This window comes from Mus caroli, unplaced genomic scaffold, assembly GCF_978045245.1.
Source record: "Mus caroli unplaced genomic scaffold, Mus_caroli_1 scaffold_6, whole genome shotgun sequence".
NCBI lineage: Eukaryota > Metazoa > Chordata > Mammalia > Rodentia > Muridae > Mus > Mus caroli.
The window spans coordinates 139,776,476-139,802,898 of NW_028227261.1; the positions used below are offsets into that span (position 1 = coordinate 139,776,476).

General features: G+C 41.1%; 1 protein-coding gene across 1 annotated transcript in view; it reads left to right on the forward strand.

Moving 5' to 3' along the window:
* Positions 1–8,182: 8,182 nt before the first annotated feature.
* The window catches only part of Lrrc69 (leucine rich repeat containing 69), a 146,686-nt gene continuing 128,445 nt past the window's right edge, over positions 8,183–26,423 (forward strand). Inside the window, exon 1 of the mRNA XM_021160582.2 lies at positions 8,183–8,386. Coding sequence (XP_021016241.2) covers positions 8,183–8,386 — 204 coding nt within the window. The remainder of the gene's footprint in view (positions 8,387–26,423) is intronic.

The window sequence follows — 26,423 nt, forward strand, 5'->3', positions numbered from 1 at the left end:
TTGTGCACTGTTTCTGATGGATCATTACTTAGCTTTTCATTTGAACTTCAGTAAGAAGGGTTACTGAGGCAGATATCCAACAAATATAGTGAAGTCGTGACGGATGAGGAAGTAGATAGCCAAGTGTGGTGGTGCACAGTACTCGGAAGGCTGAGCCAGGTGGATTTCTGTGAGTTCAAGGCCAGCCTGGTCTACATAGAGAGTTCTAGACCAGACATATAGTAAGAGCACATTAAACAGAAGAGGAATAAAGAAGGGGATGTTGTCCCGTGGATGGCAGCAGGGAGGCAGGTACTGCATGTGGTGTGCATGTGTTAACCACTGTGTCGGCTGAGTGGTGCTTACAGCTCAGTGTTTAAATAACAGTGGGGATCTTGGTTTATTTGTGTATATGAAATTGCACAAAGCTAATGAACTTTCTTGAACACTCACTTTGTTCCCGGAGCTGGGCTAACTAGTTTACACTCATGGGCTTGTTCACCCCCCAGTGCCAGTGTTTTCATCCCTGTTGTAAAGCTAAAGGGAGGAGACTTGAAGAGTTCTTTGTCCATGCCACATGACTAGTCATCAGTAAGGCTCTCACCAGAAGGCAGGCCTGTGGTCTTTCAGGGCCCTGATATCAAACTTTCTATTTCCACATTTGCTTTAAAAAGGGAACCAAGAGAAACCAGGGCCATTTATTATAGGACAGAGAGTTACTATAGCCGTTTTGAGCATATGAAGCATCTGCTAGTTTGAAAACTTTTACCCAAGTCCCAGACCACACTTTAATCACAAAATAAGCTTGCCAAAACAAGTCAAGTAAATGCATTGGTTTCTTTCATAATCTGTATTTATGAATTCCTGGTTTTTCATGCATTTTCCTGGCTTTCAAAAATCTGTCAGCTTTTCACAGGGGCCTTTGTTACATTCAGAATTAGCTAGATAATTTCATATCATAGTATTTTAGTAAGTACAACTAGCCTTCTCCTTATCAGTGAAATAAATAGCTATTTCACTTTAAGGTCCTTGACATCCTAGGATACATAATTGAGCATTCTCATAGCACTTTGTACTTCCAGAGTCATTTATAATCACTAGTTAGCTATTTCCCAGGCGTCTCTGTGGAATAGGCTCGTATTCCTCTTGTTGTTTTACTGATGAGAAAGGAGATAGAGCCAATTTGACTGACTTGAAGTTCACATAGTAAGTCATTAACTCTGCTCTGGATTAGCATCCAGCTTTAGCTTCTTGGGCCTGTACTGGGTTCACAGGCTGGTGTTTTAAAAAGCTGATGATTTTTCAATTTTCTTGCCAAATGGTTTGATTTCTTCTTGCTGGGAAAGCTCCCAATGCCAGCATTCCACGAGGCTCTGCAGCAGGCAGTTCAGCAACCCTCTCATTTGTAGCTGCCCACACATAGGGGTGTATTTAAGATACAGGTCCAAATTCAAAAATGTGAAAGAGCAAACTCATGTCTTTTTCTATTCCATTTTCTAGGTTTCTAATGTCTGTAAACCTGGACTTTCACAACTGCCCTGTCTTGACAGATACCTTCTTACGTACCCGCTCCCTCCATACCATAAGAGGTCATCTAATGTACCCACAAAAGACCAACCACAGTCACGACCTTCCCACATATATGTGAACCACACTATGGTTCATTTTGACCTGACCTCTCAACTTTATCCTTCCTCGTCTCTAAAACAGTACAGTCTTGATGCTTTAAAATTGGTGCACCCTCACTTTTGATTGCTCACCCAAGTTGAACAGCTATTGGGTGCCTGCTCTGTCACTTATGCTGTTAGAGATTGCTGCTCAAATGCGGCTTAGTATATAATAGCAAGGGAGAATAAGAAAAGAACATAAAATAGAAGATACAAAATGCTAAGTGGAGTTTAAAGTCTGCTTTGGAAAGTATTCTTCTTAGTGCAGAGCAAATGAATAGCATGAGCAGAGGGGTAAGTGTGCTTAATGTCATCACAAATACTGTCCTAAGGGCTGTAAAAGGAGTGGCCTGCTGTTGATAGGATATGTTTAGCCCATTCTTGGGGATATTCTAACTGACAAGCAGAGAGGGGCCATGGACTATTTTACAGCGGATGCATAGATTTTGTTACAGAAATGTAGTTGATGTTGGGAGTGTCCAGTGGTCGAGTGCTAACCTAGTATGTGTGAAGCCTCGAGCTCAGTCCTCAGCACTATCCAAGAAAGGTTGAGAAGACAGATGTGTAACGACAGTAGTGGTTGAGTCCGAGACTGTGGTGCAGATATAAAACAGGCTAGGTGAGAAGCTGTGCGTCTTTCTGTCATTAGCAGTGGGAGGAGAAGGGGGCAGGTTAGAAACATGATAGCAGGGTGGGATTGTGCTGAACAAAGTTAGCAAAGCTAGGGTTTTTGCACAATATTCTTGTAGAATCGGGGCACTGCTGGCTATAAGACACCATTACACACAAAATTTAGAAGTCTTACGCTACAGCTTGGAAAATAGTAGTTATTGCAGGGCATTGTGGTTCATGTTGAGTGTTAGCTTGAGCACATTGAGAACCACTTTCCAGGCGTACTTCTGAACACATCTCTGAGGATGTTTCTAGAGAGGATTTTGAGGGGCAAGAGCTGCATTCAGCATGGGTGGCACTTCCACGAATGAGGACCCAAGAAACAGCCCTGCCTATCTGCATTTGCAGCTCAGGCCTGCATTAGTGTGGATGTTGATTCTTTCGCTGAGGCTCCCTTCTGCCATCAGACTCCAACTTTCTCGACCTTCCTGTATGAACTCTATACCAGCAATGCTCCAGAGAGCTTCCAGGCTTCCATTGCCACACTGGAACAGCTGAGGTGTCCTCCTCCATAAACTGAGTGGCTATCTCACCAATCCTCTTTGTCTCGAGGACAAACATTGTTAGACTGCCTTGCCCCTAATGTATAAGCTGATCTATTAAATCCCCATGTGTATCATACACAGTTGCTTGGTTCTGTTTCTTTAGAGCGGCCTCCCTGATAAGGCACAACATGCCCTTCCTTGCACTTTTGCTGGCTTAGTTGCAGTATATTCATGCTGAGCTTGCATTTCCTCTTAGCTTCTGTCACATCTCCTCCAGCTTCTCAGGGCAGGCACGGCATTGGTCACAGAAGCAATAGGCTCCAGGGGCTCCAAAATACATGAGGTCAGGTTTACACAACAAATTCCATTTTGTACACAATGTCTACTTTTGGGCTCATTTCCTTATTTAAATTCTTTTGGGAGTGGGCTTCAAGTGTAAGTTATGAGAGTCCTGTATAGACTATTAATGGGAGACTTAGGTCATACTAGGAAGCTATTGGTGAAGGATTAGAGAGCTGAGGGAAATACCAAGCTAAAGGAAAGGTAGCCCCTGTGTAGCAGAAAGTTTAGTATGGCTATTTGCCTTAACAGCGAGAAATGAGCCTATCTCACCAATGCATTCTCTAGCCAAGGGTTTCTAAATATTTTGTCAAGAATGCTGTCAGGATGATAGTAAAAGATGAGAGATGATCAAGAAGAAAATTTAAATATAAGGGAGCAATGCCTTTGGAGTTTGAACAGTAAAATTAATGGCTCTACTCGGTTGTCAAATTGACAACCTCTGGAGTAAGTTAAAAGCCAAGCTGCTGGGTGCACTTGTGAGGGATTTTCCTTGTGGATCAATAGAGGTGGTGGTGGGGGATTCACCTTACATCTGTGCCACACCTTCTGACGGCAGCCTACATACAGGATATTGAAGAAGGACGAAGGAAGCTTTCTTGTTTTTTTAACCTGCATGACCTCAATCTCCCTGTCAAGGTCATTTCTTTACTTGTATTAGAGCCTACTTCTAAAGGATTCCTGCGTATACTGAAGATATCCGGTCTCATGATGGACCTACTGAACAAGATTCAACATGGATTCTTGGACCTTATGTTGGAAGACAGCCATTATTGGAATAGTCAGACCACAGGCTGTAAGGCACTCTAATAAGTCCCATGTATCATTCGATCAGTTCTGTTTCTGTAGAAAATGCTATTACACCTAGTCTCTCCAGATAGGAAATGATGCTCAGAGTGAGAAATGTTTTCCAGACAGAGCAAATCGAAGAAGCTGAAGTACATGATGCTGATGATATGTAGATTTTGTTTAGAACATAGGAAGATCAAAGATCCCAACTGAATGGCTAGAATCTTAAAGGTACAATTCCATAGCAATTTCACCTGGAAATCCAAGATAGAGGGCTGATGAGGTGGCTTAGCAAGTAAAGGTGTTTGTCACCAAGTTGGATCTGAGTTCAGTTCCTGGATCTTACATGGTGGAAGGAGAGAACTGATTCCTACAGGTTGGCCTCAGACCTTCACATGCATACTGTGGCAGTTCTCACACCTACTATGTATACTAAAAAATGTGTAAAGGAATTCCAAGACAGAGACTGAACGTTCTGGGGACAGCCGTGGAGATCTTGCTTGACACAATGTGGTAAAAGCTTGAAAGACCCACTGAAGTTGGGCTTTGTTTTGTTTTGTTTTTAAAGGGATTTGTGTCAGTTTGGATAGAAAGGAATAATGCTAAATTAAAAATAAACCTTAATGCTTGGTTGGTAGGATTGTGTCTACCACAATAAAATGGTACAACCACCATGGAATACAGTGTAGCAATGTTTCAAAAGAGTATATGTCCTGCTGCTGTATGATGTCATGATCCTACTCCTAAGTATATACTCTGGTTAAATGAAATGTTACACCTTGAATTCCTCAGTGTTAATTCTAAGAGCCAAAAGCAGGGAGACCCAAATGCCCTTCATGAAGATGAAATGATGCGTAAAAATTGATAGGTAAACATAACAGAATATTATTTAGCAGTCAAAATTAAGTAATGGTTTATGCTTTTACATGGCTATGCCTTGCAAAAGTTATCCTCAGAAGCCAGTCATATAACTTCATCTATATACCATGTTCAAAGTAAGCAAAACTTTTCAAAAAAGGATTAGGGTGGGTTATGGTTGGGTTTTAGAACATGACCTCATAATTCTGTTTTTCTCACTTGCTGCCAAGAGGTAGAATTTAATTTATCTCACTTGAAATGTGGGCAGACCTCAGTGACTTGTTTCTTTCTAATCAAAAGATTGTTGATTAAAATTAACAATCTAGAAGTGATGCCCCATGACTTCAGGCTAAGTCATGGAGGTAATGTTTCCTCCATACGTTCTATCTTGAGATGCCCAAGCCACATACTCGGAGTCAGCAATCAGCATCTCTTGCATGATACAGGAAGGTGAACCTTTAGATGATTTTTGCTTATGTAACCTTTGTGCTGTCACAGTGGTCATCAAAGGGAGCAGATATAAGCTTGGACCAAATTAAGATTGGTGAATAAATTAATGTTTTAAATCATTGTATGGTGGTTTCACAGCAATAGATAACCAGAGTAGATTGGGTTTATTCTATTGTTACAGAAGAAGGAATCAAAGTTTACAGTATGGTTTGTTAGAGCAATAGGAACAAGGATCGGGTAACAGCGCCTTCATTCCCTTTCTAGGTGATTTGGGTACCATCTTGTAGGATTCTGGACCTACAATAGTCCTTATAGGTGATGGTGGCACAGCTTAAGAGATTCCTCCTTGTGTATCAGTACATGTGTGTATTCACGTTCATATGTGAGATGGCCCATGTGTGCGCTCATGTAGAAGTACAAAGCTGCCTTTGGGAGTCTTTCTCTACTTCTCTCTTATTCATTGATGTAGGATCTACATGGCTATTTTAACTAGCCAACTTGCTGTGGGGATCCAAGTCTCTGCCTTTCCAGAGTTGGATTTGCAGGTGAGCTACCAAGTGTACCCTGAGTTTCCTGGTTTCTGGAGATCTGAACTTTGGAACTCATACTTGTGCAACAAGTTGTTTAACCAGCTTGTCTCCAGAGGAAAGATTTATACAATCTTAGGAGAAAGTTTTTCTAAATTTTAATTTTTATTTGTGTGTATGTGTGTGTGCACGCGTGTGCATGTGCATATAAGTGCAGGTGACCTCAGTTCAGAAGAGCACGTTGGATTATATAAAGCCGAAGTTGCAGATGGTCATGAGTGCAGCACATGGATTCAGGGAACCAAACTTGAGTCCTGGCCACTGAGCCTTCTCTCTGGGCCCTCAGAATAAGATCTTTAAGAATAAAGCCCTGCAGACATTTTGATTACAGTCGTAATAGTTTTTCTTACAAAACTAGGATTGAAAGAGAAGAGGCAGTTCATACAGAGCCCTTTTGTCTGTTAAAATGCTTTTATCTGTAGAAATGGCTTTCTCTGTAGTAGCAACTGGAAGTCCCTGTTGAGAGCTGTTTGGTTATGATGATAGTACTGCTTATGACACTGTTGTAAAGTTACTATTCCTACTTCAGAACTGTGGTACCCTGTTCTTGTGTTCGAACCTCTTGCTTCAATAGCACTTCCCACTGACCCTTAATTATTTCTCTTTCCTGGTTTTATTTTTACCCATAGCAACTCTCCCCATCTGCTGGACATAGATTTACATCGTTATCATGATTTGTTTTCTACAGCTGGACTGTATTTTCTTTGAGAGCAGAGCCTTTTAACTTCCTCATCTACTCCCTTATAGTCAGTTCTTGCACTAGAGTTGTGTTCTGAAAACTTGGTAGATTATGTATCATTTATAGTATTTAAATATTTGGCAATCATAATTAAGTTGCAATATGTCTAATCAAAGTGCCTCCAAGCCTCCTCATATCTAGGTACAGATGGGGTTCTAATGATCAAAGGTCAAAGGCTACAGCATCCTTTTCTATCATTTTCAACATACCTGAGAAATAGTAGGACTAGTATTAAGACCCCCTGTGTGCCTGATACTCACCATCAATAATGTCAATAATTATCAACATTGTGTCCATCCTGCTGCTCCCCCTACTTCCTCCAGTTTCCATAAGCATTTCTAAATGTTGAATACATGTAAAACAAGTCCTATTGTTAATACCATCTAGTTTTATATAAGCAGAATCGAGGATTACTATCATAACCAGCCCATCAATACATTTCTCTGACTGGTTGCTGTGTTTATTGAAATCAACAATCTGTCCAGGTGCACAGGTTGTATTTTGTCTTTTGCTATTATTTAATGCTCATTTTCAGAACAGGTTTTATTTTTCATCATGCAGTTGCTGAGACCTCATTTCACTTTTCCCTATAGAGCACTGTGTCTCAACCTGGGTATCAATCACTACCCCTTTGGCACTCCTCTGTCTCCAAAACTATTTACATTCCGATTCATAACCATAGAAAAATTATAGTTATGAAGTAGAAATGAAAATAATTGTATGGGTGGGGTCCCCCCAGCATGAGCAAGTGTATTTCAGCCGTATTGGGAGAGTTGGGGACCGCTGCTGTAGAGCTTCCCAGGTTACAGGTTTGGCTGAATCTTTCACTGAGGGTAACTTCAGCTCTCTGGGCCTCCCATTTCTGTATGTGTTGGTTAGCCTAAAGCCATTGTTAGATGTAGGGTTGGTTTTCTGCATGAAGCTTCATCTGCACTCTGCTGCATACCATCAGGTCCTTTCATTGCACATGATGCTTTCAGTTGTAAGTGGCTAAAACTGATTAATGGGCTACTAACCTTAATCCTACCAACAGAGTTCCTGTATTTCATTAGAACTTGGAGAAATGATGAATTTTGTAAGGCTTGTTAAAATTCATTTATTAGCTCCAATTTCTGTATGAATAAAAACTACGAACTATTTGAATATAATGGCATGCAGTTTATATTACAATAGTGTAATAGATGCTTGATTCATTTCTCCCTTTATTAGTTTTTAGACTGAGCTGATGATGTCACACCCACTCCAAGTATGATTAATGAGTTATTCCCTCCTTTTATAAGATGCTGTTATGAACTCCAAGGCTTCAGTATTACTTTTTTCCCCCCAGATGTTTAGCCTTCCTCATTTCAAACTGGAGGAAGACTCCCAAAGCTGGCCCAGTGGTCTGATATGATCTCAGTATTTGATATCGTCCATGTGTCTGGCATGGATAAACCTGTTTACGCATGCCCTGTCTTGTATGCTTCTGGTCCAACCTGCAGTGACTATTTCCCCTCTCTACTGAGGAAATCACCTAATACCTCCTAGCTTCATCATAATGGGGAGTGGTTTTGCTTGTATGACAGAACAATTCTGTGATTACATATTCTAAAGATATATAATGACTCTTCCTCCATAATGGTCACCTCTTCAAAAATCATGGCTGAAAGATTATTGGTAACAGCACTGAAGGGTGGCAGGAACACTAAGATCCTTACTTTGAATGGCAAGAGGATTACCAAGATGCCCTCGACACTGGAAAAACTGCCTAATCTGAAGACTCTAGACCTTCAAAATAATTCCATCTCCAAAGTATGCCCAGAGCTAAGGACCTTGACCCAGGTGAGAAACCTCAGAGCTTTTGGGATTGAAGATAGAAAATAGATTAAAGTCGTGAGTGATGATGGAGCAGTGACACTTTAATATCTGGAGAATTAGCTCTCTGGAGACAATATAGAGTGCTGTTGGAGAGGGATGAGTAGCTGTTCTAGCTTAGGGCATTACACATGGCAGGAAAGATGTTGCAAGTTACTCCTGTGCCCTTTGGCCCACATCTGGAATTAGAATTAGATCTTTGCTCATCTTCCTTCAGGCTGTCATCTGGAAAGAGGTTGGAAGCCTGGGTCTAGTAGTCTTTCTACCTTGGGGCTCACATCTGGAAGTAGGCTTTGAGGATTCAGGCAAGATTGTGCCCACCTCCCTGGGGGGACTGTCCCGAAGTCTTTACATATGGAATTAAGACACATTTAGAGTGTTGAGGAGGCATTTCCTAGAACTGACTGGGACTTCAAGTGCAGAGGAGGGTTGATAGGAATAGGAAATGAAAGGAATTTCTCCCCCTAAAACAGCCTTTAGGAGATGGCTAATGTTTAAAATACAGAATCCCCTTCTTAAAGAGAAGCAGGTGACATGACTGAGTCCCAGATGCTTATGGTAAACCGTTCTGCCTGGTAACGTCTGACTGCAGCTGCTAAAAATCTTGAGGTTAACTGGGCGCAAAAGGCAACAGTTTTATTTCTGTTGATTTCTTCACAGTCAATACCGAAAGAGCCTTTAGACAACTCAGTCACTGCAACTTACTAAACGTTAAAGAATAAATCTGTCATTTTCACATGGCCTCTTTTACCCTTTATGAAATCATAATATTCAATAGTAGTTAATAGTAACTTGAAATGGTGTAGTTACAGCTGTAAGACAGGAACTCACACTTCTCTAAAGGACAGATGATTTTCTGAACTCTCACTAAAAACCATGAAGTGATTTGTTTTCCTGTTTGAATTTGTTTCTGTTTGCATGTTATAAGAAAACTCACTGTTTAAAGGCTTATACTAGAATTATCTTTTATGACACTTTCAGTTCCCATCCTCACTTCCATGTTTAGTTACTCTCAACTTATTCTTTGGTGTGTCCATTTCAGTTACTATCTTTCAAATTCCCATATAGTAAGCTTTAGTTTCTGCACAGTTACCTTTTCAACTCAGCATGATGGCACACTTAGATCTTTCAGTAGCCACAGCCTCCCACTGCTCCCCACTGTGTGCGCTGCTGGCACCAGTATGTGCAATCCACTCTGGCCTTGCCTCGGTGGCTTCATTACCTTTTAAAAGCTTCGTAGCATTTACATAACCATTATCAAGCCTTTACTTTGCCTCAGAGAGTTCTGCAGTATGTATGTATGTATGTATGTATGTATGTATGTATGTATATATGCCGCACTTAATCCTTCATTTCTTGCATCTTTTTATTATACTGGCTTCATTTTATTTCAGAGTAATGTCACATAGTTTTCAAACGCACCTAATTTTTTTCCACCAGGACTTCCATTCTCCAGCCCTTAACTAAGATGATTGTCCTCTGGTTTTACTGGATGCTGTCAGTCCAGGATGTCACTGACAATCATCCTAAAGTGGACTTGGGTGGTTTCTGAAACCTATTTTCCTCCTCACATCTCCCATTCACCATTTTTCCCCTTTCCCATACCTTGTCTGCTGTTGCCTCTGGATTGCTAGAAATAAAACTGTGTATATGCCTGTATGACCAACAGGTTATCTTTCTTTTTCAATTCAATAAGTCTCCATATATCATCCTAGTCTGAGCATGTTATAGTTAATATTTAGGTCCCCTGTATATTTGAAACACCCCTTCATGTTACTGATCCATATTTACCATCTTATACAAAGCTCAAGTCCAAGTGGATCAAAGACATTCACATAAAACCAGATGCACTGAGTCTAATAGAAGAGAAAGTGGAAAAGAGCCTTGAATTCATTGGCACAAGGGGAACAGAACACCAGTGGCTCAGGTTCTAAGATCAACAGTTGACAAATGGGACCTCATGAAACTGAAAAGCTTCTATAAGGCAAGGACTATCAATAAGACAGATTGGCAACCTACAGATTGGGAAAAGATCTTCACTAACCCTACATCTGTTAGAAGGCTAATGTCTAAAATATACAAAGAACTCAAGAAGTTAGACTCCAAATATCCACAAAACTGTTAAAAAATTGGGTACTGAGCTAAACAGAATTCTCAACAGAGGAATCTTGAATGGCTGAGAAGCACTTAAAGAAATGTTCAACGTTCTTAGTTATCAGGAAAATGCAAATTAAAATAATCCTGAGATTTCATCTCACATCAATCAGAATGGCTAAGATCAAAAACTCAAGTGACAGTACATGCTGGAGAGGATGTAGAGAAAGAGGAACACTCCTCCATTGCTGGTGGGATTGCAAGTCAGTGCAACCACCCTGGAGATCAATCTGGTGGTTCTTCAGAAAATTTGAAATAGTTCTACCTGAAGACCCATATACCATTCCTGGCATATGCCCAAAAGGTGCTCTACCATAGCACAGGGATATGTGCTCCACTATGGTCATAGCAACCATATTCATAATAGCCAGAAGCTGATAACCACTCAGATATCCCTCAACTGAAGAACAGGTAACAGAAAAGGTGAGTTATTCACCCAGTGGAATACTATTCAGCTGTTAAAAACAAGGACATCATGCATTTTACAGTCAAATGGATGGAACTAGAAATTATCATCCCGAGTGAGGTAATCCAGATTCAAAAGTATATATATATAAGTATAAAGTATATATATATAAAGTATATATATATATATATATGTGTGTGTGTGTGTGTGTGTGTATACACACACATGTATATATACATGGTGTGTACTTACTGCTGTGAATATTAGCAAAAAAGTACAGAGACTGGAGAGATGGCTCAGCGATTAAGAGCACTGACTGCTCTTCCAGAGGTCCTGAGTTCAAATCCCAGCAACCACATGGTGGCTCACAACTATCTGTAATGGGATCCGATGCCCTCTTCTGGTGTGCCTGAAGATAGCTATAATGTACTCACATGTATAAAATAAACAAATATTTTTTTTTTTTTTGGTTTTTCGAGACAGGGTTTCTCTGTATAGCCCTGGCTGTCCTGGAACTCACTCTGTAGACCAGGCTGGCCTCGAACTCAGAAATCCACCTGCCTCTGCCTCCCAAGTGCTGGGATCAAAGGCGTGCGCCACCACGCCCCAAACAAATCTTAAAAAAAAAAAAAAAAAAAGAAGAAGTTAAACAAGAAAGGCCCAAGTAAGAATGCTTCGATCCCACTGAGAAGGGGTAACAAAATAATCATGGGAGGCAGAGGGACTGAGGGTCCTGGGTGGGGGAGGGGAGGTGGAAAAGAAAATGGGAGTAGGATCAGGTATGGGGTGAGACAGGAGAGAAGCCCAGAGGGCTAGGAGAATGAGTGAAAATATGTAGCAGCAGTGGGGGCAGCAGGGACCAAGTTGGGGACCTCTAGAAAGTCCCAGAGACCTGGGATATGAGTGGCTTCCAGGTCTAAATGGGGTTGACCTTAGTTGAGATGCCCAATAGTTGGGAGACAGAGCCTAAAACGATCACCTCCAGAAGATAGACATGGCCCCCAGTTGAAGCATGAGACCACCCACCCATAGTCTCTTGTGTGGTGGGGGAAGCTGAACAAGGGGTGTTTGACTGTGCTTATCCCATGCTGCTGGCAGGTGCTGGACTGTAGGGAAGCATCGAGGTACGGCTTTGGGGTGGGAGAGCTGGGCCTGTGACAAGGCTGAGGCTGTGGGTTTCTCAGACTCTAGGACAACCAGACATTGCTGTGAGTCTTGGATGAGCAGAGAACCGAATAGGGGCCCATAGGCTGGAGACTACATCTAGCCTGGGGCCAGGGAGGGGATGGGAGCTCCAGCTTCTCTCTTGATTTAGATCCAGGGCCACGGAATATCAAAGAGTTCTATGCTTTCAGAGAAAGTTAGCGTGACCTCTTTAGAAGGGCTAGCAGAACTGAACGAACGCTTTGACACAGACCCCTGCAGTAAGTATGGAGAAAGAGCCAAAGTGGGTGAATTTTCTTATCTTGGCTGAGGCAGGTTTGGTGGAGGTTGTGGCTAGGAGTGCAGAGAGGCACTGGGAGATTATATGGTACGGCTTTGAAAGCAAAGGCCTTATTCATGGCTCCCCACTGTGGTTCGTGATGAAAAAAGACAGTCCATAGTTCCAAACAGTTTATTGGCTGTTCATGGCAGAAAATGGATATATAATGTACCATACTCCCTTCTCAGGGTGGGCTTGAGATAAAATACCTTTTGCAGGGAGAAATGTCTAGGAAGGGAAGCTTATTGGCTAAGCCCTCCAGGCCTCTAGGTACCTCATTGGCGTGGACAACTCTGTTTTGGGACTACATGACCACAAGACACATTTCTTTTGGGGGGAGAAGCATAGCACGTGTTCCAAGTCAGGAGTCTGGCAGGGAGCAGATGTGCCCACTGAGTCTCAGGTCTTGACCTGTTCTACCTTACCAAACTTCCTGGTATGGTTTTACGTCCAACACTCACCCATCTTCAAAATTTTTGACCCAGAATTGTTCCTGTCTAAAAAAAAAATGCAAAGATAAAAATGGAGCAGCGACTGAAAAAAATGGCCATCCAGTCCAGCCCAAGCTGGGATCCATCCCACTCACTGGACCCAAATCCTGACATTATTACTGATGCCATGTTGTCCTTATAGACAGGAGTTTGTAGACATGACTGTCCTCTGAGAGACTCTACCAGCAGCTGACTGAGACAGATTCAGATATTTACAGTCAACCATTGGACTGAGGTTGGGGAACCCTATGTAAGAGGGGAAGGATTGAAGAGCTGAAGGGGATTTTGACCCCATAGGAAAAATAACAGTATGAACTAACCCATACCCCTGAGAGCTCCCAGAGACTAAGCCACCAATCAAAGAGCATACATGGGCTGGTCCATGGCCCCCAGCACATATGTACTGGAGCACTGCCTCCTGCATTACTCGCCTTCTCTCTTCCAAATTCCTGACCTCTTTTCATCGTTGTTACATACATATATGCACATACACATACATATTCCTATATATAACTTCCAATAGGAGATGGTGCGCCTAATCCTGTAGCAACTAGATGCCCCAGGGAAAGGGGATGCTGGTAGGGATGGGTGGGTTGGTGGGGAAGCACCCTCTCAGAAGCAAAGGGAAGGTTGGAGGAGGTGAAAAACTCAGGGGGGAGGGACCAGGAAGGAAGGCAAGATTTGGAATGTAAATAAATAAAATAATTTAATAATAAAAGGAAAGAAAGTGTCTGTAGTATGTCTTTATAATTGACTAATAGTTATATAATAATACATCACTTGCTACAAAATATTCTTCCTTGGAAAGAAACTCCAAAGACAGATAACATGATTTTATCTTTTTTTTGTGCCTCTCTTATGTTTTCTTATTGTATTAAGAGAGAGTATATATTTTGACCTCAGTTACTCCCTTCAATTTCTTCTGGCTCAGCTCAGTGCTGGTGTTTAAGAAGAAATCATACTGTTTTTGAGCCCAACTGACTTGAAGTTAGGTTTCTGTTGATGTATCTTTAGTGTGCTTTCTGAATGCTTCAGCCTAATGGTTGTATATCATTTGCTGTTCATAAAGTAGTGATGTTTCTTATATAGGAGTTCAAGATTGGGAAATAAACATCTATTTCTACTCTGTATGAGAAGTTGCATAAGAAAACAAAGTGTGCAAGAAAGTGTTGGAGAATCAGTATAATTCTGCTCACCCCTCAGATGAAAGTGAAAGGAGAGCAGAAAGACAAGTAAGGGACAGGGAGAGGAGGGGAGTAGAAGGTTAGCAGAGGAGAGGGAGGGAAGGAGAAGTGAAGACAGGGTTGGGGTTGGGAAAAGGAGGCCTTGCTGAGCCTGTTGTAAGTGTGGCACAGTTACCAGGCTCTTCCCAGCTAATGTGAAGTAAAGCCCTTGGTTTCTGGCACTCACCAGCATAATGTATAGATTATTAGCCAAAGCCTAGTACATGTGTTTGGAAGAACCTTGCAAAGGAATACTCATGCCACAGGAAACGACTCGAAGGGGTTGAAGTAAGGGGAAGTAGCCTTTTCTTTTGTTTTTGAAGTCATAGTTACATCATTTCTTACCTTTCCTCCTTTTAAATCCTCCCAATTTTCCCACCTTCTCTTTCAAATTCATGACCTCTTTTCATTGCTGTTACATGCACATATGCATATACACATACATATTCCTATATATAACTTTCAGCAAAATAAGATTTTATAAATTATTGTGATAAAACAACCCTTGGCTTAGCAAAAAGAACTAAGAAAAAGGTTTGGGGTCATCGACTTTGAACCAGTGCCTGGACAGATGTACTTGCAGAATTTTTTGTTTTTGTTTTTGTTTTTTGTGTAAAGTTATGGGGTTTTTTGCAAGGTTGTGATTATAGTAGAAATTTCTGTTTAATTAAGCATACAAGTACTGTACTGTGTAACATGGTACTGTATAATCTCCTAGTAAAGGTTTTTAATTGAACTTTCTTAGAAGAGACACACAGGGCTAAGCATGCCTCTAAAAACATGCTGAGCAGTATTAATTAGCAGGGAAATGCAAACCAAAGCCAAAATGAGATGTAACTTACATATGTTAGAATGACCTTAGTTCAGTGAAATGTGACACGTGTTGGTGAGGATGTGAAAGGGGTGGGGGAGGGGGGCCTTTGTATATGATGTATACTCATTGTGGAAAACACTGTAGAGCTTCCTCAAAAAAAAAAAAACAAACCTTAAACTGGCTTATGATCCAACTGCCGTACTCTGTGTGTGTGCACAGAAGGAATAGGATGAATGATGAGAAGAAACGTCTGCACCACATGTTCCTTGTGTAGCATTATTCATAGCATCCAAGGCACAGAAGCATCTGCAACTTCTATCAGTGTGTGAGTAAGGAAAAGGTGTGTCTGTGTGTTTCAATGAAATGTCATTCAGTCTTAGAAAGGAAGGAGGCCTGCCACCTTGATAGCACATGGACTCTACAGTCACACTAACTGCAGTGAGTGGACATCAAAAGACATTTGCCTAATCACGGCTAGATGCTATGTAATTCTAGCACTTGGGGACTTACAGAGGCAGAAAGGTCTCAGTTCAAAGTCATTCTCTGAAACAGCCAGTTCTAAGTCAACCTAGGCTACAAGAGACCTCATTTTAAAAATGGATGGATGGCCTGAGACAGACAGATGATAAAACAATATCCTTTCTAAAACCACCCATCTTAACCCCCCAACCATGTGTTATCTAAATTACTTTCCATTACATTTGAAATGTTCAACTTTTGGAAACAGATATGGAATGGTAGTTACATGGATTTGGCAGGGGCGGGGGATATACTAGGGAATAAATCAAGGGGTAAAGATTTGTTATGAAATAAAAATAAGTTTGAGAGATTGAAATGCAGTAATGAGACTATAGTTAATATATACTTGCAACTTTCTAAAAGTAGATCTAATGTCATTCTTAGCAGAGAGAGGGAGAGAGAGAGAGAGAGAGAGAGAGAGAGAGAGAGAGAGAGAGAGAGAGAGAGAGAGAGAGGAGAGGCATTGGGGAGAGAGACTATACATCCTTGATAGAGACCATCTAGCTGTTCTAGCCAGTAGTTAGTTCTAATGGATTGGTGCCCTATCAAAATCAAGCATTTAACGTTTCTATTACAAGTGACACTTTTTAAAAGTACTGTGTGTGTGTAAGCAAAAATTCAGCTTTTATGCTTTAATTTTAGGTTTAATTCAGTAAATAGAATCTATTGCTTTGTAAGTATTAAAGGATACAAGAATTTTCCTCTATAGCACTGTTTTCTTAACCTGTGGGTCACGACTCATTTGGGGGGTCAAAGGGTCCTTACACAGGGGTCGCATATCTGATATACTGCATATTAGATTATGATTCATAACAGCAAAACTACCACTATGAAGTAGCAACAAAACAATTTTATGATGGGGGGTCACTACATCGTGAGGAACTGTCTTAAAGGGTTGCAGAGGACCACTGATTCCATTTCAAAATGGTCAATTACCTCTTAGTTTCAATTAGAGATTTTTCTTTTTAAAACTTATAAAACACTATGGCATTGTAAATTTGGTCAAACTTTAGGAGAAAATGAAGTGCTGTTTATGAACTGTCCCTGTTACTAACGTTAGCCTGTACTTAGAGAGTTAATGACTAAGCTGATGGTGGGATAGCAAGTGCTCTCAAGAATGTCTATGTCCGGGAGCCACTGTTGACCTGGACAAGAGAATGGTGTTGATACTCCTGAGTCCTTCCTTACACACGGGACTCCTGTAGCTAACTCTCATGGTTAATGAGTGTATGTTTGTAATTCAATCATGTCTTATTAAGCTCCGTGCCCCAATGTCTTATAAAAAAAGAGGCTGTGATTATAGAAATATGTGAAAAGTTGAGGTAGAGTTATAAATTATTAAGAAAACACATAAGTGTAAAAACTGAAAGTCATCGTAGCTGTCAACATGTGTATGTGTATTTATTAATCCCCTGCTACTTTTAAAGGATGGTGTGTTGTCTTCTGGGTGTGAACAATTATAGCTAATGATAAATAGTTGCTCTCATTGCCAAGCATATTATTGTTCTATCTGTAGTCCTTAAAACAACTTCAAGAAGAATAATAGACACCATTATTTTCATTTTAAGAAAAACTAGAGGTTCAGAAATTTGAGTGCCTTTCCTTAGATCATAAAGTAGACAGTATTCAAAACCTGCACTTTGCATACTGCATTATAGTAAAAGCTGCTCAAGAATAGAATAAAATTTCCAGATGAGAGTTTTATATTCAATACAAGAAAATTGTGTACACGGTGCATGCATGCGCAATGTATGTGCAATGTGTAATGTGTATATGCTTGACTATTTTGAGCAATACAGTTAAATAATATAGTATAGGACAGACCATACAGTAAGTCATTTATTTCATCACAAATCATGGCATGGACTTCAGATTTCTTTCTCTGCAAAGCCAGGGCTACAATTGGACCACAGTAGACAGGGATCAAGACTGCCAACCATGCTGTTTGGCATAAACTATATTCTATTGAAATGCTAGCCATTGGTATTTCCACTAATTACTTAGTGGGTTTTATTTTTCTTCTTAAGTTCCATGTCCTTTCTTTCTTCTGTGTTTACAAAGAAATGTTGCTTCAGATTGCTTCAGCTAGATGTTAAGGTCCCAAGGCATCAGTGGACACTAGGGTGCTAGCCTTGTATCCATACCAAAGAGGAAATGGGCATATTTACTTCAAGTCTGGCCACAAGTAGGGTTGAAAAAAATCTGTGGGTCATTTAGTGAAGTGACTCAAATTTAGGAAAGGGGAAGAGAGATGGTGGCAAATGCACAAAGGACTGAAAAGGTTGCACACAAGTTGGAAAAGTAGGATTTTTTTTTTTATATAATTGGAAAAATTCATTTATTTACTAAGAAAGATCTCCAGACAAGAAGCCAGAAACAATTTTTTTTTTCTTACCAGATTCCCATTCATGTTGCTTCAATGTAGAATGTTAAGTGAGTCCCTTACTGGAATATAATTTGGATTGACACTCCAAGCCCTTGCTTGTGTTCTCTGATAAACCTCATGGTAGCCTTGTTATTGCTCTGTCCTATCCTACCTTCTGATGCTCTACTAGAAAAACTCACATTATCCAGAGTTTTGGTTGTACAACACAAATAAAAAAGCTGGGCATGGTGGCTCACGCTTGTAATTCCAGTGCTGGGGAATGGAGACAGGTGGAATCCTGGGGTGCACTGGCTGGCCAGGCCAGCCTATTTGGTGTGTTCCAGTTCAGTGAGATACTCTTCCCAAAACAATTTAAGTGTATAGTTTTGGGAGGTGGATAGGTCCCAAGGAATGACACCTGAGGTTGGTCCTGGATCTCCTTATTTCCCTCCCTCCCTCCCTCCCCACCTCCCTCTCTCCCTCCCTCTATCCCTCCTTTCCCATCTTTCCTGTTTTTCTTTGTTTTCCTTTTATTAGAAATAGATTCTTTTTTCATATACTATATGATAATGATTCCCCCTCCCTCTGCTCCTCCCATTTCCATCTCCACTTCTATCCAGATCCATTCCCTTTCTGTAACAGGCTTCTAAAGATAATAATAAAATATAACATATCAAAATATAAAGATAAAACAAAAAGCCTATCAACTCTGTCACCTGCACTCCATTTTCTGGCCCACAACTCTGCTTGTTTTCCTGCTGGCATCAGGGACAACCAGACAAGAGCCTAGCATAACCAGCATCAGAGAGGCTTCACCCAGGAACTGATGGAAATGGAGCAGAGACCCACAGCCAAACATTAAGCAGAGCCTGGGGTATCCTGTGTAAGACTGGGAGGAAGTGTTGCAGGAGCCGCAGGGGTCAAGGACACCACAAGAACATCTACAGAAACCACTAACCTGGGCCCATAAGGGCTCACAGAGACTGAACTGCCACCTAGTAGGCAGGCCTGGTACCAGCCCTCTGCACATATGTAACAGTTGTGTAGCTGGATCTACATGTGGGACTCCTAAAGTGGGAGCAGAGGCTGTCTCTGACTACATTGCCTGCCTCTGGATCCCTTTCTCCTAGCTGGGTTGCCTTGTCTAGCCTCGTCGGAAGAAGATATGCCAGTCCTGCAACTGGTTATGCCTAGGCAGGTTGATATCCATGAGAAGAAGAGTAGGAGGGGTGGATGGGAGAGGGAGGGGTGGAGATGGGAAGAGGATGAGGGAAGGAGAGGTTGGATCCGGATGTAAACGAACTTATAAAATAACCTATAAATAATGTATAAAACAATGACAACAACAACAAAGAATTCCAAACTGAAAATGCACACCGAAGTTGGACAAGACAAAAAAAGCCCAAGAGAATGCATAGGAATCTGAGACCTGCTTGTTTTCACACTCAAGAGTCCCATAAACCCACTAAGCTGGAAGTCATAACATAAACACAGAGGACCTGGTGCAGACCTGTGCAGGCCCTGTGCTGCCTCCTCCGTCTCTGTGAGTTCATATGAGCTTTGCTCGTGTTGACTTAGAGGACCTTGTTTTCTTGATGCCCATGGCTCTTACACTTTCTGCCTCCTCTTCATGGGATTCCCTGAGCCTGAGGAGAGGAATTTGGTGGAGACATCCCATTTCGGGCTGAATGTTTCAAGATCGGTCTGTTTGCCTGTCTGTCTGTCTCTTTCCCCTCCCCTCTCTCTCCATGATATCTGGCTCTGGGTCTCTGTATTTGGAAACAGGACTTGATGGACAAAAATTTCATGGTTTGACTGTTCAAGTAGTTGGTTAGACATAATTGAGTAGGATTAGGAAGAGGGATTTAAATAGTGTAACAGCACATTTGTTATAAATTCCTGAGCAATCTGAGAGGCAGGCAGTAACTAAGGACTAACAGGGTGACTAAGTATTGACAGGGAGACTAGAATGGAGTAGGAGATTTGCACCTATGAGGAACTTTGATGCTAAGATTTGATTACTGACAAAAGTTCTAGGTGACTCTGAGGTTTGGCCACCACAGGATTATCATTGTGGGAGGTATATTGTCAAAACTAGGGAAGGGAAAGCTGACTCACTTTGTTCATGGGTATCACCAAGTCTTAGAGTTTGGTCTAAGCATGGTACTGGAGATGTCTTAGGAGCCAAAACCAACAAGATGCAGTTTTTCCAGGGATAAACGTAAATTCCTCCGTTTAGGTTAAGAGAGGAACTCATTGCACAAGAACAGGATGTGGGTTATATGCTTGTCAGTTAATGTAGGTTTGTTATTGTTATTCTTGGCCTAAGGGGGTACGAGGAGACTTATGCGACACAAGTAATGTGTCTCATTTAAGTTAAAAAAGAAAACAAACAAAAACTATGTCCTAAATAGTTAAGGGAAAGAAGGATCAAATTCGGGGAGCATGATAACAATTTTTCAAACATTTAAAATATTATGTAAGTGGAGTGGGAATAAAACTGTTGTTTCTGGGTGCTGTGGGAAAAACTGGGTAAGAGGTACAGAGGGCTATAGCTTAACGACAATGAATAACAGATGAGCCAGTGAGATGGCTCAGGAAATGAAGGTGCTTGCCACCCTTGCCAAGGACAGACGGCGTTTAGACTACACGAATGAGAGCGTACTCATCTGCCCAAGCCTTTGTGCTCCGAACTAATTGTCCAGTCACACTGAGCTCCATGATTCCAGAGAGGAGCATTCACAGAAACTGATTATAAAGTGGCCAGTGTGGTCAAGGGGTCTGGAATGTATGTCCTAAGAAAAAAGAATGTTTAAGGGAGAGATGGATCAGATTCAGGGAGTTGCCATATTTCTTCAAAAAATTTAAATATTATGTAAGAAGAGCGGGAATAAAACTGTTGTTTCTGGGTGCTGTGGGAAGGACTGGTAAGAGGTACAAGGGCTTATCTATAGCTTAACCATAAAGAATCACCGTGAAGCCAGTGAGGCGGCTCAGTAAGTGAAGGCGCTTGCCACCAGGCCTGACAACCCAAGTTTGGTCCCTGGGATCCATGTAGAGAAGTGACTCCAGAAAGTTGTCCCCTGACTTTCACAATGACTCTGTGGCATGTGCACCTTCCCACACTTAATTTAATGTAATACTAAACAAAAGTGTTACCTGTTGCACATTGTGTTCATCGTGAAGGAATGAAATGTTCACTTGGGTTTATAGGAGACTAGGTTTACCCAAGCTCTTTCTAATTGTTGGATGCAGTGATTTCTCCATAATGTGCTATGAAAAATACAAAAATAGTAGTGTTGTCACTTGGGGTTCGGCACCAGATCGGACTGCTAAGAGAGTACCAGTAGAACTTCTTTTTGGGAGATAATTATTGAAGTAATCAAGCCAAAGAACTTAAAATCATCTGTGTGTGCTTAAAATGCCTTCTTTAGGAACCATATGTAATCGTGGTGTGTTATTGAACCCCTTGCTAGGATCAGCCTTGCCAAGGAACCCCCATATTATCACCTCAAACAACCATTTTACAAAGAGACCTTCCCCAATGACCCCAGTATGACTCCCAATTTCCTGAGCATTTCATTTCCCCGGTTTCTTCGTATTTAGTACTTAATACTAACAGAAATAAAATTTTAATTTGTCTGTCTTGCCTCCCAACACTAGATTGTGAGAGTTCTTAAGTACCTTATTCATGGTAACTCTGTTAGCATTCACGAGAGTAAGGAATCCAAGTGATGCAAAGAGGATACCGTGACCAATACAAGTGAGCAGATGCAAGTGCACTGATGCACCTTCTAGGTCCCGGGGAGGCATTTCTCAGCCATCAGTCAATCCTTGCCTCAGTTTGGGAATTTTCTATATAATTTCAGTAACTTATGCTGAAACTTAGCATATTTGCATGGTGACATAGGATGGTTGTTGCTTATTGAGGAGATGGTTGTACGTTTAAAAGCAACTAAAGATTTTGTTCCTTCTGGGCAGGCATGGTGGCTCACACTTGTAATCTCCTAGATGTGGGAAGCCAAGGCAATAAGATTACAATGAGCCCACCATGGTCAGCCTGGGCTGCAGAAGCCCGGCAAGTGCCTTTACTTAGAACCACAGCATCGGCCTTTGTTTCTTGTAATAAGTGTCTTGAAAGTCATTGTCTTTGCTCCTTTGTTTTTCCAAAGCCCACTCCTACAAACTTCTGCCCCACTCCTCCCCAACCCTTTCCTGCCTATCACAACCATTACTGACTTTTGTGTTGCTAAATCCAGGGCTTGTTTCTACACTTTGAACTTGGTTCTCCTGCCCCTGGGTTTTGGCTCACACCTTCTTCCCTTAGGTTTTCTTTTCTTTCCCCTGATGTCTGTGGCACTGTGTCTTTTGGAAAGCCTTAGACACAGGCTTCTGGAATTTACTGAGATGGTTTTCTTGTATGGGGCAGCATGCGTAAGGGAGGAAATGGGGCTGCTAAGGCAGGGAAGAGCCCAGGCCAAGCTGTGTGGTGACACTGAATAACACTAGTAATAGAAAACTAACGTAGCTGCAGACCCGATGTTAAATCTTAGCACTCAGACTGCTAGGTGACTATATTTTAACTCTACCTTTAGAATAGATGGTCTTAAGGTGGCACATAGACTTTAAATTGGGTAATTTAATTCTCAGGTGAAGATATATTTGGAGGCAAATGCTTTACTCTGAATAGTTAGGATATGAAATTTCATTGCAGTGTACAAAAATGTACGAAAAAGAGTATAGTAAGTTAAAGATTAAAACTTGAGGGCTAGAGATGATTTAGAAGAGCACAGTCTGCTCTCTCAGAGGACCCAGATTCAATCCCTGGCACTCACTTGGTGACACACAACCATCTCTAACCTCAATTCTAGGAGATCCAACACCCTTCTTATTCCTCTGTGTGTACACATGTCTGTATATCTGTGCAGGCAAAATAACCATATGCATACAAATCATTAAAAAATAGAAGAAATTAAAATGATTTTTCTTTGACTGAAACCATTTCTTATATATATTCTGATTCTAGTTTTGTCTCCTTTCACTCTTTCTAGTTTCCCTCCCCTCCTCTCCCATCCAGCTCCACCCTTGTTCTGTTTCTCATTAGAAAACAGACAGACATGTAAGGGATGATAATTAGAATAAAATAGGGTAGAATAAGATAAAGTCAAATGATATTTTTAAAGTTCATAGTTTATTATAAAAAATTTATTGTAAAAACTCTATGGCCACTTCTCTTCTTTGTTTACACCATTAACAGAGTGGAGAGGTAGATCACTAGTAAAAAGTTCTTCACTATGTCATTCAAAAGGGCTGTAACACTAGGTGGCATATGGAAATTATAAATTGTCTAAATTTTTCTTTTGTGAAAAAAATCTAGAAAAAAAATTGACCAATTCCTAGACATGTAAGACCTACCAAATTAATCCAAGGAAACTAAATGAATCCTCAGCAGGCTGACCTGGAACTCACTCTGTAGACCAGGCTGTCCTCAAGCTCACAGTGATTACCGGTCTCTGTGTCCCAAGTGTTGGTGTTAATGGGGGGTACACAGTCATTCTTGGCCCAGTGCTTGAAATCAGAACAATAAAACAGGAGAGAGAAGAGAAAGAAATAAAAAAAAAAATACAAACAGAAAAGGAAGAAGTCAAATTATTCTTATTTGCATAGCATGATTCTATGCATAAAATATCCGTAATGACTGAGTCCACCAAAAACCTCTTAGACTCTGATAAATATATACGGTGAAGGAAGCAATCGTCAATGGAGAGATAGCTTAATAGTAAAATATTCTTTATTAAGTATATCAACATGGGATAATGTCTAACGTGTATAAAGAACTGTAAAATCAAACACCAAAACACCAAATTCAACCAATAAATGACTAATGACATGAACAGACACTTCTCAAAAGAACAAACAGAAACGGATGATAAATGTTCGGGAAGTCTTCAAAAAGTATGGAAATTAAAGCTGTTTGGAAGTTCAGCTCACCTCACTCCGAATGGCTCTCACCAAGAAAACAAATAAGACCAAATGCTAGCAAAGATGTTGTGGAGGGTAGGCGTAGGGATGGGGGTGGGGGAAATACCGATTCACTGTTGGGAGTATAAAATGGTTTAGCCATTATGGAGATGCATATGGAGTGTGTTAAAGGTAAAATACATAAACAGCATATGACTCAACTATATTGCTACTTGATATATGCCTGCAAGATTGTAAATGAACACAGCACAGAAGAATTGCACACCTATGGTGATTGCTGCATTACTGACAATATGGAAAAAAATTGAGCTACCCTGAGTGTCATCAACTGATGAATGGGTAAAGCGAATGTTTTACCAAGTAAGCTTCTTAGAATTGGAAACAATCACCCATGGAAGGAGTTACAGAGACAAAGTTTGGAGCTGAGACAAAAGGATGGACCATCTAGAGACTGCCATATCCAGGGATCCATCCCATAATTAGCCTCCAAACGATGACACCATTGCATACACTAGCAAGCGTTTGCTGAAAGGACCCTGATATAGCTGTCTCTTGTGAGACTAGGCCGGGGCCTAGCAAACACAGAAGTGGATGCTCACAGTCAGCTATTGGATGGATCACAGGGCCCCCAATGGAGGAGTTAGAGAAAGTACCCAAGGAGCTAAAGATATCTGCAACCCTGTAGGTGCAACAACATTATGAACTAACCAGTACCCTGGAGCTCTTGACTCTAGCTGCATATGTATCAAAAGATGGCCTAGTAGGCCATCACTGGAAAGAGAGGCCCATTGGACCCGCAAACTTTATATGCCCCAGTACAGGGGAATGCCAGGGCCAAAAAGTGGGAATGGTGGGTAGGGGAGTGGGGGGTAGGGTATGGGGGGACTTTTGGGATAGCATTGGAAATGTAATTGAGGAAAATATGTAATAAAAAATATTTATTTAAAAAAAAAAAAGAAAGAAAGCAGCCGATAGATTCAACTAACAAGGGTCCATACAGGTTCACAGAGCTGAACTGACAATCAGGGAAGCTGTGTGAGTCTGACTTAGGTCCCTTAGGTCCACATATATATTGTGGTTGTGTAGTTTTTGTGGAACACCTAAAAGAGGGAGTGGGGGCTGTCTTTGACTCTTTTGTTTGCTTTTAGAACACTTTTTCTTTGACTGTGTTCCCTCATCCAGCCTTCATATGAAGGGCTGTGCTAGTCTTACTGCAACATGATATGCCATGTTCCGTTGATATTTCTGGGAGGTCTGTCCTTTTCTGAAGTGAAAGGAGGAGGAGCGGTTCTGGGCAAGAGGGGAGTTGGGAGTCGAGGAAGGTCTAGGAGGAGTGGAGGGAGGGAGAAACTGTGGTTGGGATGTAATATATGAGAGAAAAATAAATTAAAAAAATACATGGCATATACACAATGAAATTTTATTTTCATATTCATGACATTTTCAGAAACCCAAGTTAAACTGAGATCATTAAGTGAAATGAGCCAGCCTAAGAATGACAAATATTACCTTTTAGCTCCTCATGTAGTGTCTGTGTGTGTGTGTGTGTGTGTGTGAAGACAGAGAGAGAGAGGAGAGGAGAGAGAGAGGATCAAGCAGTAATGAGGGAACAGCTGAGGTTGGGGAGCCGGTAATAAAATACATGTGTATGTGGGCAGGACTTCCCAAGGGTGGGAGCTGGGGTGAGGGGGATTTTGCTGACCCAGAGGCCTGCAGAGGAGATTAGGACTAGTCGAGGGGAGGGAGGGAGGGAGGGAGTAGACAGGAGAGTCGATAGTCAGGGGACTCTTACAGCTAGCACTCTGACTAGCTCGAATCCAGGTGCTTCTTTATACAAATGTCATAGAACAAAGGCAGACGGATGATTATCCAAATGGTACAGATATGCGTTTGATTTCTTATTACATGTCCAGGTTTACAAGTTTAGTTACAGTTAGAAAATATAAACAGGACAGATTTTATTCTTATTATCAGCCCTACAACTCCAATTTAAGGAATCCAAAGAATGTCTCCTTCAAAGCCAACACATTTGCTATGTGACAGCCTGCTTGTAGTCTGGCAGTGTTTGCAGTTTTAGAGCACTCCATACAAACAGAGAACATCTGAACCAGCCTTTCTATGAATAACAACCACGAACACACAACTCTTTTACTATATGTTTCATCATCTATGCTATAAAGTAGGAAAAGCTTATTTTAGTTAATCTATCTTATTGACTGAGTTTTATTCCTCCAGGGGTGTACCATGTATCACATCCCTACCTTTCAACTACATTTTCACAGAGCTCCAAGCCTATAATAAAAAGAGGCCTTGAAGCTGTAACCTACTCTACTGTCCAGTCAGTTTGTCAATTGTCTCTGTTTACCCTATACCAATTACACTTCTTGAGTTTACTCAGGGTCAGATACCCCAAGAAGATTCCTGGAGTGATGACCTCATCGAGCTGTGCGCTTACCTGCCTTTACTCATTTCCAGGGCACAAGGAAGACTTCCAGATAGTGGCCAGATAAACTTCAATTAAGGATTTTCCTTAAAAGACTCAGACATCATTTTTCTCAGCAAAAGAC